The sequence below is a fragment of the Cloeon dipterum genome, chromosome 3, assembly GCF_949628265.1.
Source record: "Cloeon dipterum chromosome 3, ieCloDipt1.1, whole genome shotgun sequence".
Lineage (NCBI taxonomy): Eukaryota > Metazoa > Arthropoda > Insecta > Ephemeroptera > Baetidae > Cloeon > Cloeon dipterum.
Window position 1 is genome coordinate 23,046,680 of NC_088788.1, and position 12,591 is coordinate 23,059,270.

Below are 12,591 nucleotides of genomic sequence, written 5' to 3' on the forward strand. Positions count from 1 at the left end.
TATCGTAGAACTACACAAGTTAGACTTATTGAGTTTCAAATGATGGTATATGTTTCTTGAAAATTATAGCTCTGTTTCCATTTAGTGGAAAAGTAATATTCAATCTTCCTCTGAAACTTGCAAATGTCCAAGTGTCATAACGAAGATTTTCTTCTCAAGGAGTAATGACGTTTTTAACCGGAGAAAGAAAGTTGCGATAACATAAAGTGCTCACCTGCAAAGAGCAAAAGTTTCGCGCACTTAGTTCTTCCCTGCAGAGCTGCTTTCATTAGTGGGGTGAATCCTAGCGAGTTACGTGAGTCCACTTCAACGCTCGAGCAACGACTCAGGAGCAGATTCAGCACTTCAACGTGACCTGAAAATGCAAGATGCTTAATATAAATCGTAAATAAAACATTCATTTTGTGAATCCAATAATTTTTTATTTTATTTTCAGAGCAATAAGAGCGAGTCGAATATTTTTATCAATTTGTTTTATACCTTTTTTTCAAATTCATCTCGTGTTCACAGTATTTTTAAAATTTAACAACCTAGAACGAATCCATCAAATAGTTGCAGTCTAGAACTACCAATGAAAATTTGTTTCGCGATGATTATTTGCGTTAAGATGAAACGTGGCATATTCCGTGAAATAACAGTGGCCGCGCAGACATCCCAACTGATTGACGTCGTTTTTGAAAGGCAGGCATATACTACCCGCTTCCATGCGAGCAATTATCCAATCCGCAAATCCGCGACAAGGTCGGCAAAGTTACGAGTGTGCCAAAAATGCGACGCACTGTGTATGTACCGGGGCGGCATTAATTCGTGCCCGTGCTCACCCCAGCCCGCGCATCGGATGGTAAAATTTTACGAGAGCACCACTTCATCTTTATACACGCACGCATAAGATTTGAATGTGTATAGCAATGTTTGCATACTTGGTTAGCGGGGGCTGACGGGCCGAACGAATGCCAAACTGCGCGCTATTTTTGACAGACACGAGTGGCAAACTAGTAGGAAAATAGCCTATGGGATAATTACCGGCCTGGGCGGCGAAGTGCAATGGAGTGTTGCCCTCGTTGTCCGGGTAGTTGAAGTCCACGGCCGGAAACTGGGCCAGGGCCTCGAGCATCGCCAATGAGCCGCTTGACGCGATGTAGCTCACAGGCGTCTGAAATTTCAAACGGACTAATGAAGTGCTGCTTAGTCAAATGTGCCTGTGCTCAATTTTGATACATGATATTGGTGCCTTATTTGTTAGTGAAATGGTCCTCTGCTGGTCCTTATTACTAACGATTGGCCAAAAGTGATTCAATACTGATATCATTAATTAAACCATTATGAAACAATTTGAATGGTTCGAGTATTCATGCCAAATTAATTAATGAAAACAATAATGCGAAAATATAGGACAATTTGGGATTGTTGGCAGGAATTAAAGGTAGAAAATAATTAAGTGTAAGGTAAATTTAAGAATGCTGGTTTTAAGTGTTTATCAAACCTATATTCGAGTCAAAGAAAAATAATCTGTGTAGATGAATAACCAAGGCTGGAAGTAAAAAATTAAAGATGAAAACCGTGTAGCACGTTCTCATACAATACTGCTGCTTTTGAAGTTTTTTTTTAGTTTTAACTATCTACCTGAGTACGTGTATTTTTATTTTTCATGCATATCAAACATACTCCAGAAATTTAAAATTGGACTTCAGCGCTGCTTAATAACCGTAATTTGTTTCCTTCCAACAAGTTTGAAAAGTTATGGCTTCATCCTTTTTCATGAAAGACATAGGAAGACTCCAACAAAAACAGACTAATGAAAAGAAAAAACAACAACAAACATATTTTTGTGTTTACGGTATTTAGTATATACATATATGTCCCCATACACGTTAAAAATTAAACCCTCTAAATCAATATTATACCGACGACTATCTTCATTATTACGTGTTGACGTATTTGTACACATTAAGGCGCCGACAAAATGTATAGCACAGTGATATATAGAGTGGTTTGATGTTCCATACATTTAATTAGTCCAGTTGCGATTATTACTACTAGTGCGATCCAAGTTCTAAATTGCAATATGACCTGTAAAGTTCTAACAAAACATAAATTGCGCAACTCCATCTTTTATATAAATGAAAATTCTTTTCGCTCTACATTCTGCAAAAAACTCAAAAAGATCAAACAAGACTTTTAATTTCAAGATGGAAAAGTTTGCAGCCGCTTTCATCCTCCCTCGGCCTGCTAGAGGAATGAAAAGTGGGCTTTGAATTGCTAGTGTTTGCACATAATATTCGAGTTGTGTTTCGAATTTAGGTCATTTGTTTGCCATAGTGTGACCAGCCGCAGTCATCAAGAGGGCTCAACGGGATGAGTGAAAGTGGAGAGGGAGGCTGTTACAAAAGCCTGTGGCTCCGTTGTGGGTTGGTCGGTGTGCTTTTGGCTCCTTGAATGCTAATAGAGCAACCAAACACCACCATTGTGCACGGACGTGAGCCATTAAAATCAACAGCACGCCGGGCGGCCACATGAAAGAAGGGACGTGCTGCGTGCGTAAGAAATTGCAATAAGATAAAATGAAAATAGCACTTTTGGTTTTGTTTGTCTGCGCTGGTCTCGTCACATCGATCTATTTTAAGATTTCAGAAACATTTACTGCTTGAGACCGTCAATTCTCATTACGTAAATGGTTTCTTAGACCCAAACATGCGGTGTCTTTCAGCCCTCAAATGCATTTTTCGATCATGTTAGCAGTTTAATTTGACTGGATTAATTGATTTGCATTTATGAACCTTTTATCACAGGAGCACAACTGATGCAGCCTTTGAAACTACATCAAGTAATGTTGAGGAGCTCTTGCGTTTGACCAGGTGTAATGAGCGATAAATTTCATTACGCGCCGCCACATAATAGAAGCCTGAAAGTGAGCTGTAGGAAGTTAGGGAAAAACTGCGGCGGTAGGCATGAACTCATCGGGAAGCAAACTTGCATTACAGAATTTGCAATCAGATTAATTTGCATCAGTTCTACACTTATTCGCAGCAAAGTTTGTTTGACTAGCACCAACAGTGCCCAACAAGGCACAACTCGGCGAGATTCGATTTGACGAGTTAATAAGTCTGGCAGAGCGGAAACTCATTTGACAAAAAGTTGGCCGCCCCGCGGAGCGATAAGAGGGAAAAGTTGAGAGCCGCTGAAGGAGGTGGCTCGCGGGAGAACAATCACAACGGTTTTGCGAGAGCACGCGGCGATGGTGCTAATTTGATAAGAGGAAAGGCAGCAGTAGACAGAAAGAACATCCTTGAGGCAGATGACGCCCCGGCCGCCACCGCCGCCGGGGGCCGCCGCTGTCGACCGCCCGTGTTTTTTTTTGTTTGTGCTGTTTGTGCCACAAATTCCTCTGCGGGCGATTAATTCGATTGCGCGCCTCCCCAATTGATTTAAAACAACAAACTCCCGCGCCCTCAGCAACCGGCCGGACCTCGTGAAAGAGAGAGAGAGAGAGAGAGAGAGAGAGAGAGAGAGAGAGAGAGAGAGAGAGAGAGAGAGAGAGGGCGATTGGCTCGCAACTTTTTGCACCGCCTGTGCAGATCTAGAGAGCCTTATTGCATGCTCCAGTTTGTCGCAAGAGCACCAGCGGAGCGAGCGAATCAAAACTTCTCCAACCGCAAGGTGTGCGAAAAGATGTCGCTCGTCAGCTCTGCTCCTTCGTAGCGGAATTATTATTAAAGTAGCTGCTCCGCTACGTCACGCAGTCGGCGTGTTTTGCGTCTCTGCAAATATCCGCGTGAGCTAGGGACATGTGCATATATCCCGACACAATGGCGGAGGCAACTTTCAACCAGTCTTCTAACTTGCGCTCTTAAATGAAGTGAGCTCAAATACAGATGTTTGTATTGCAAGCAAATTCCTGGAGAAAAGGGAAGGAGCTGTTCTTGCTCGTTAAAATCTGTTTAGCTGCCTGAGCGCGTGCTTTGACGCACAATTTTTTATCCTCATAGATGGAACACTTATGCAACCCGCCCGACGCAGATGAAGTGCACGCTGTATAAACGTTTATTTGTCAACGCCGTGCATCTGATGTATTACTCCATCACTTCTTTCTAGCTCACTATTACGCATTTCCAAGTGGGAATCTTCAATTCCAACAATTCAGGTCACAAGAACTTTGTGTGAATCTTGATGGGACAAGGGAAAAATAAATAGAAATTTCCCATTTCCCATTTGTCCTTGGTTTATTAAAACGTATTTATCCTTGATCTTTAGCAGTTCCTGCAATGAATTAGAATTCCGCTATGTGTAATCTAGTTATTGATTTGCTCATAAGTAACCAACTTCTGTGTCAATTGGTATATAAGTCTAGACATGAACAACAGAAAATTCCCTAAATTCCATTTTAACAACTGAAAAAATTACATAGTGTGCTAACCAGCCCGTTGGCTCGCATTGTTAAGGCACTCTCAGGAGTGTCAAAGCAATGAGAGGTATTTGAGCAGTTCGGAGATCTAATACTGGCTACCCAATGTCAGAGATGGCAAAAAGTGGTTAGTTTAGTGACTCGAATTGCTCAAATTGCTCAACGGGCTGGGAGGCGCACCGGCGCCGACTCACTACTTGCTGGTTTGCACCTTTCCAGCATGCGTGATTTGGCTTCACGGGACAAATGTCTAGCGTTTCAATGCAGTCCTCGGTGCGGAGGCAAGTGGCCCCTGAATGGGCTGGGTCCCTGTGCGGCCCGGTGCGCCCATGTTATCCGTTCGTGGTGTTATTGGGACCCGGGTTTCAGCATTCGTGCTAGTGCAGTGCGCGCCCTTCCCGGTCCTCCGGTCCTCGGACAGGGATAAAAAGAGCAAAAAAAAACTATAGATACTCAGCCAGTCGCACTGCGTCGCGCTAGCCGGCTGATATGGGGTCACGTGGTCTGCCTCTAGCCACTGTGGCTTCAACTAAACTATACTAGCCGTCGGTCAAAAAGGCGAAAAAATCGAAAAGTACAGGAAAAACTTGGTCTAAATATTAAACCTTGTATTTTTTAATAAATTGTATCAGCTACGCCAGAGCTTAAACTCAGCTTTAGCCTGTGGCATTCCCAGCCACTTATTGTTAGTGGCACAAGTCTAGATCATATTCTCCAGAATCGGTAGAGAGCACTGTAACTGTGCGATACCTGCACGTGGACCCTTCCGCCTCGCACGACGACGGTCATGTCAAGCACTCACTCCAAATAGGAAATTCCGTGTGAGAAAAAGATATAGTGAAGCAGAAACACAATAATTAATTGACCCAGATTCGGGTTAAGCCTTTTGTGATATTATTATTGATTTTGTGATAAAATATTAGTTGTTATCTATGAATAATTTCTTGTGACTATTTGTAATTGATTTACAGTTTTACTCTTATCTATGAAATATACATATACAAAGTACGACAAAGATTATTATTAAAAGACGCTTATTAAGAAGAGCAAAGATGCGTTTGCCATTTTGGATTCCTCGACACCAACCCACAAGCCGTTGAGCCAGCCGCTGCCACAAAATTGGTGCGGTTGAGACTTCTACGATTACCTCATTCTTTGAATATATTTTTCTAATTGATTAGACATTTTCTTTGCATTCTACAGGAACATTTTATTTAACCTTTGTAAATTTTGTAAAATTTTAAATAGTTTAAAGCATGTAAATCTAAAAATATGGAAGAACTTTCTCCAAAATGAACCAGATAAATTTATATCAGCCTACATATACCAATTTGACCCTAGCAGGCTAAAAATTTATGCAAGCGAATAAGCTACTTAACTTAGCATGAACTATAATCTATTAGATTAGCCATGCAGAATTCCCGTTCGATATATCAGCTACGAAAATATTTTAAACGTGCGAACTATGTTTTTAACGGCACGCAGTTTTTTTAGTAATGGCTTAATTAAGAGCCCCTATGTTAATGCACAACACGCATTAGCCTCGAATTTGCATGTATGTAAATTTTTATATAACAGAATTTCAGCGCATATTTTTTTCCTTCTCTCGCAAGCACGACCAAGTTCTTTAATTTTTTATGGCAGCAATATAAAAATATTATTTTCGTGCAAAATGAAACAATTGTGTGCGGTGATGAGAAAGAGAGACCCAGTCAGAGCAGACTAATTACAAGGCGCTTTGAGTGTGTTGTGCGAGTGAGCGACCCTTGTTCCTCCGTCGTTCTCGTCTTTCTCGAGTGCAACACAGAAATAGCTTTTTTAACACACCGCCGAGTGAGAGAGGCGAGATACGACAAAAACTGCGTCATTAACTGAACACGCTCGCAATCGCAACGCCGCCGTCGTTTTGGTTTTGACCGCTCAAAACAACGCGCAATCAAAATCACATTACTTAGGAATCTTAGAGGAGAAAAGAAATAGATATTGGCAGCACAGAACAAATTAGTTGTGTGTATCTGGCTGGAATTTCGGGCAGATTGTTTGGATCCATTTTATTGTGTTGAGTTAAGATTTTTGCAAGCCAAACAACCATAAATAAGAATAAAAAATACGGGTAGTAAGAACAGTTTTATGCATCATGGCTCAATGTTTTTTTTTTATTTCCCCTCGTTAACTCAAGCACATTTAATGATTTTTCTGAAAGAAGCTGTGAGCGTTAAAACGTGAAACTACGACCCGAGAATCCGAATTCTTTTCGAGTCAATAATTAAATACAAGAGTGGACCCGACAAATTTCCTTTGATCACCTGACAGGGGAGACTAAATTAATTGCTTTAATTAAAAAGCGAAGCGTCTGGGCGTGAAATTCTTTAAATCTAGAGGCGGTGCGATCGGCTCTGCTGCTCTGCAATCAAGACGAGGCTCGGCTAAAAAAGCGAAGCTGGTAAATTATGCGCATTGATTAGCATCGTTGATGTGTAGCGCTAGCGTAAAATGGATACAAAGCCAACAACTCGCAAAGGTAAAGGACAAATCGGATAGCCAGTAACGAAGACCTTTTACAAAAGAGTATCTTCACCCGAAAGCGGCGCGACGCAAATTTAACGTGACTAGCCAAGTAGTGTTGGTTTGTGGAATTGGGCCAACGAACTTGGCACTTGCAACTTTTCCTCTCACGTGCAGCAATTAATTATCCACTCCAACTACTGTTGACTTTTCTGTTTAAACTCTCGAGAGCCTCTCAATGAGATCTTACAGTGTTTTTACATCCCTATTTACATTCCTCATTCAAAAGGAATACTAGCTGGATGAAACGGAGTGTTACCTTTTTTATTTCTTTTAATGTCTGCACTAGACTCTGTGAATTTGCAAAGCACCCGCCAGTGTTGGAGAATTATCACTGAATTACGATCTTTATATTAAAAGAGTTTTTCATTACAACATTTTTTCTATAAACAAAGCTACTAAATTGTATAAGCTTGCTGCTTTTCTTAAACAACAAGTTATTATTTATTCTAATAGCTTGTAAATATAATATGAAAAAAATATGTTGTAAACATAGCGAAGAAGGGCACGTAACACTAAAAAAACATGAAAATTTTCAGCTCAACAAGACGTGATAACAAAAAAAGTTGACACACTGATCACTGTAAACTTATATCCAGTGCTATTAGCGTAGGGGAGGAAATTCGGTCAATGGGTAGTATTTGAGCTTGGCTGGCAGGTCGTTTCACGGTTTCCCCTATCTTAAAGAAAGAGCTCATGGGCCAAAAACACTGTGAACTCTGGGGTTTTTATATTTACCAATTGGCTATAAATGAATTATTCTGGATCTAATTTCCAAAATATTTGATGAATTAATGAGTAAAATCCAGTTTTCATTTGGACAATAATAATTATTGCTGATTGCTGATCCGATTCAAGGACATCTCAAGATGTCAATATGAATATTGTTTATTTACTTGCTGTTAGTTTCTACATCTTATTTCTCTCAACATCTAGCGGTCTAAACTCGATTATTTGTTATGCTCCGTGATTTATTTAACCAGGACTTCAAAACGCGGCAACTGTGCAGCTTTATATTTTTATAGAAGCCAATAAGTGGAGGGAAAACGCTTCAGCCACAAATATCGAGTGGCATCAGTCCATCCTCGCCAGCACATATACCTCAGGGCAAACAAATCCTCAGCGTCTTACTGTGTTTGCCTCCTCAACTGTTCGCTACATCCCATTTTGCCAGTTTAATATCACCATCCGGATCTGCTTTTGCTGCAATTTCGGTCGGCGCTCAAGTTCACAAGGGCACGGATAATGACGCGACAGTGACGCAAGGAGGAGAAATGGTTCAACCAAACCGAAATAGGGCTGCGTTTGAGTGTTTGTTTGAAATCGGCCGAATATTTATAGGCAATATATAAATTAACGCCGTCCAGAACAGACAGCTAAGTCTGTTGTCAGAGCTCGAAATAGATCACAAGAAAGCCCGTTTTGCTGCCTGCCTGATCTCCAGCATGGACGTTCATTCCGCTCTACATGAGTGCATTTTCCGGCAGCATAAAACTGCACAGCACCCAAGGCTCGGGCACAGCGGCTTGTCAGCGGTTTGTAAACGTTGCTGGCTGCAGGATTCGCGCGCTTGTTTACCTATTTGGCCAAATCGAAAGCCGACGCTATTTTCGGTACAGCCTGGATATTTCAATCGGGCATGTCAGACGTGCGCCCGGTTTCCCAAATTAAAGCAGATTGATGATGCAAGGCCGGTCGACTCTTCAACGCATTCTCCAAACACAATGGATCGAGCGAATTAATGGAACCTTTATTTTGCATCTTTGTACTCAATGAAGCATAACATTTTGGTGGGGAATCTGACAGTTCAATAAGAGAAATTTGTTTTCCTCTATTTTTAGGCCCTTCTGTCAAACATCACGAGCTATTTTGCCTCCGGCTCAATACGCGCGAAGAAACTGCGGGAGTAAATTTTGCTGGAGCGAGAAAATTGAGCAGCACACCGCACATCCTGAATCCATCGGATAGAAGGGCCGAAAATATTGCTGCTCAACAAGTTGGCATCGGATTGATTTTGACGTTATCACACAACAGGGCTTTTTCTCGCTGCCTGACATCCCTTTCGCCATCAGCGTCATGTCGTCCCCCGAAGGAGATAAGGAAATCGTCATTCACCCAATAACACGCTTTTACTTTTCAGCACGTACGCACCAAAGAAATATTTTATTGATTATAAGTTTTAATTGTAAGTAAATTTCAAAAAATTGAGTTCTATAATTTAATTTGACATAATTAATTTTTACTTGAAATTTCCACATTCCTCTTTTTGATGTAAGTATTTTGAACAAGTTTCATAATTTGAAACAACCATTTGGTTCAGAATATCCACTGTTATTGAACAGGATTTTGTTTTGGAAAGGTGCACTGACTGCTAAATATAAATGTGGCCTGACAAGGGGGCGAAACAGCTGCTGTCTAGTGCGATATCGTGCGAGATAATTTTTTTCTTCAGTTAAACATGTATGTGCTACTTGATCCTTTATCAGAAAAATGGAATAGCTCTCTTCAAAATATCACCCTAGATGCGTACATTAGTTTCAAATTTACGTTTAGTGTCAGTAATTATTTTACCAATAAAACTGGAAGCTATGAAGTAAATTTATTTATAACTATTTGATTCTTCTCGCACACGATATACCTGCAATGTTGAAATCCATGTTAGGTCCTCCAAATTCGCACAAGGAGAGTTGCGTAAGAGTCGCGATGAAACAAACGCATCGCAGCGTCCAATTTAAATCACGGAAATGATGGCGAGCTGCGCTAATTGAAAAACGGACCAACAGACAGGGAAAGGGTCTATTCGTATGTAATCTGCAGCGAGACGCCAAGAGTGTAATAATAAAAGTGTGTGCTTTCTTAATGAGAGGGTGCGCTGACGTCACAAGGTGTGTCCTTTGTGTGTTGAGCGGGTCGCATAACACCCAAGGAGCGCGCGCTCTGAGAGTTTTATTGCGACACAGAAACGCACCGTCTCTCGCACCGTCAATTAATTCCCGATCTATACAAACACACGCAAGGCGCTACACAGCGTGATCGTGTGAGCAGCAAACAGCATGACATGTTCGGAGTGTACATTATTTTGTGGATCATTAATTAATTTTGTTGTTATTTTTAGATGGTGCTTAATTTTAGAACGCATTTGCAGTGCGGTGATTGTTAAGCTTTCCGACGACTTGCTTTTATCTGAATATCAAAAGTGGAGTCTGATGTAAAATTATTCTACGTCTGTGTTTACCTTTGAAATAACGGAGTTTTATTTATCACTTGTCTTGTCTCTGGCAATAATGATATGCTTCGGATCGTGATAATGCTCCATATAGATTCAGGGCTCTATTCTTACAATTTGAAAATATTAATCATTTGTCCATAAAATTAATGCTTTGTTTAAACCTTTTCATCAAATAAATGATTTCAGACCAATTGGATTTTTTTGTGTGGATCACTTTAAAAAAGGGGACCGACATACACGGAAGTCTTTGTTTCAATGATGCATGGCTTCATAAAAAGTTTTAGAGCAAAAATAACAAGGTATCCAATATTTCCGCGCCGCAAGAGTCCATGGGACGTTAACACCGCAAACTTCTTTAATAAGGTGGCAGATAACATATTTTACAGCTTTCCATTGTGCTAGGTCATCAGAAACAGTTCAATATCTGCGGAACGTTCCAAGGTTGTCGTGATTGAGCAAAGGCCGCAACTCAGACTATTTTTCGCGTGCATTCTCCTCGTGATGAGTTATTATTTCTCATGCTCAATGCGATTGATCACAGCACATGATGCACGTTTTTCATTAATTGATCTCGCATTGAAAGTTGTTGTATAGCACATTGAAGTTGCCGCTCAACTCTCATTAACTGACCCGAAAATGCGCATTGTCATTCTCAATTTTCGGGCCACCTTTGTTTTTAATCCTTATCAAATTTAGTCGAACAACAGGTGTCTGTCTCAAAATTGTTGTGTTTGAGAGGCTGAAACGGCGATTGTACGAGTGTATATTTATTTATTTCCGGTTTTTGCTACACGCGTTACCAACAATGTTAGCAAGACTTGATCGAATCTGGAGGATATTCATTACGAAATTGTAGCAAAAAACAATGGAGCGAATATCTCGCCGTCATTCTTGAATACATTTTTTTCAAGCAACAGTTGATTTGTTAGCTAATTAAATTTACGCCAATGACCTCCTTTTATATTAAATGTGAAACATGCCAAAATTTAACTAGTTCTGTAATGCGATTAACATTAATTAAGATTCTACGAGTACTTAACTATTCTTTATTTGAGTTGGAAACTTCAACAAAAAAATGCTAATACGCGCACTCCGCTCGATTTTGCTCTTGCTCGATATTTGGTGGTTGAAAATGCCTCGGGGGCGAGGGCGAGCCGCGGAGAAGTTGAGTGGAGCGTGGGTTCTGGCTGCGGTGGTGTCACAGGTGCAAAAGCAACGCGCATTTTATTTTTGGCTCCAGCAGCAGTGACGACTTTCTGACTTGTGCGTGCGTGGCTTTGCGAAAAGAGATTGCCGGCGCCGCTGCCGCCTAGGGGAGAGCCCACCTCACCACCTAGAGCCAGAACTCGCGTACCCTGCGCCGTTGCATCTGGAGTGTGTGTTCAAAGACCGCGCGCGGCTCGCAATCCCCTTTGTGGCAGATAAAAGCATAGGTGCTCCCGTGCAGCAGGCAGAATGTGTTAGCAGCGCACGGTCTCAATTCGCACGTGAGATCAAGATCGTCGTACTGTCGCAAATTGCCTGACCTTCTCCCTTTGCCATCGAATCAAAGTGCTATTGAGACAGGTGCTTGAGTAATGGCCTTTTTGATATCGACACGGTCCATTGAGCGAAACCAGTGAAGGCAATTTTATTCTTATAGTTATGAAATACTGTACGGTACTTTAAATTAAAATGTAATTTTTAATTCTAACTAATAAACTCTTTGAAGCAGTTTTGCAGCGTGGCCATTTTTGAAAGGAAACATTCCTCAAAGTCACGTGTCTTATTTTTTTCCTTAACCAAAGAAGAAAACATTCAACCAACTTATGACGGCGACATCACATATATATGTATCTAAAAGTCACAGACAAGAGCGTCAGCCTTCTATTATTCTCCGTCGTTGTCTGTTGAGTCGCAGAAGAAAGCAAGAAAAGTTTGACACAATTGTTCGTTCGATAGCAGCGCGTGTTTTTAGTTTTATTTATTTTTTATTTCGTCTCTCGCAACTTCATTTTGGCAACAGACGGTTGTTGTGGGCTGGCAGTCGCCCGGTCAGATATTGCTAGTGTTTCACTCGGGAGTGCAGCCAGCAAGCCATATTTCCGACGGTTTTTCTCTTTAAGTGTGTCACGACTTTTCTTTTTGGCGCGTTCGTCCTTGAATCTTAATGGTCCTCAAGAAAGGGTAGGAGGGGTGCTTCTGGTGCTTAGCCTGCTTGGCAAGATTGCTTCATGCTGCTGGTGGACTAAAATTTAAAAAGTCTAAGCTTCTTGCTCTCATTTGATGTTATCTTTTCCGGTAGAATGAATATTAATGGAGTGTAATCCTGAGCTTGCGTAGGCGCTGAATATTAATACCTAGCTGCTTGCGGGTTACATTAACGAGATTTGGGGTGAGCCATGTCACGGGAACT

At 41.1% G+C, this 12,591-nt stretch overlaps 1 protein-coding gene across 3 annotated transcripts in view; it reads right to left on the bottom strand.

Annotated features, from left to right (window-relative positions):
* LOC135939945 (photoreceptor ankyrin repeat protein-like) overlaps positions 1-12,591 on the bottom strand; it is a 33,213-nt gene that overhangs the window by 2,255 nt on the left and 18,367 nt on the right. For all 3 annotated transcript variants that reach the window (XM_065484571.1, XM_065484568.1, XM_065484570.1), the window contains exons 6-7: positions 1,024-1,153; positions 215-355 (exon numbers count right to left, since the gene is read on the bottom strand). In XM_065484571.1, the coding sequence (XP_065340643.1) occupies positions 215-355; positions 1,024-1,153 (271 nt within the window). The remainder of the gene's footprint in view (positions 1-214; positions 356-1,023; positions 1,154-12,591) is intronic.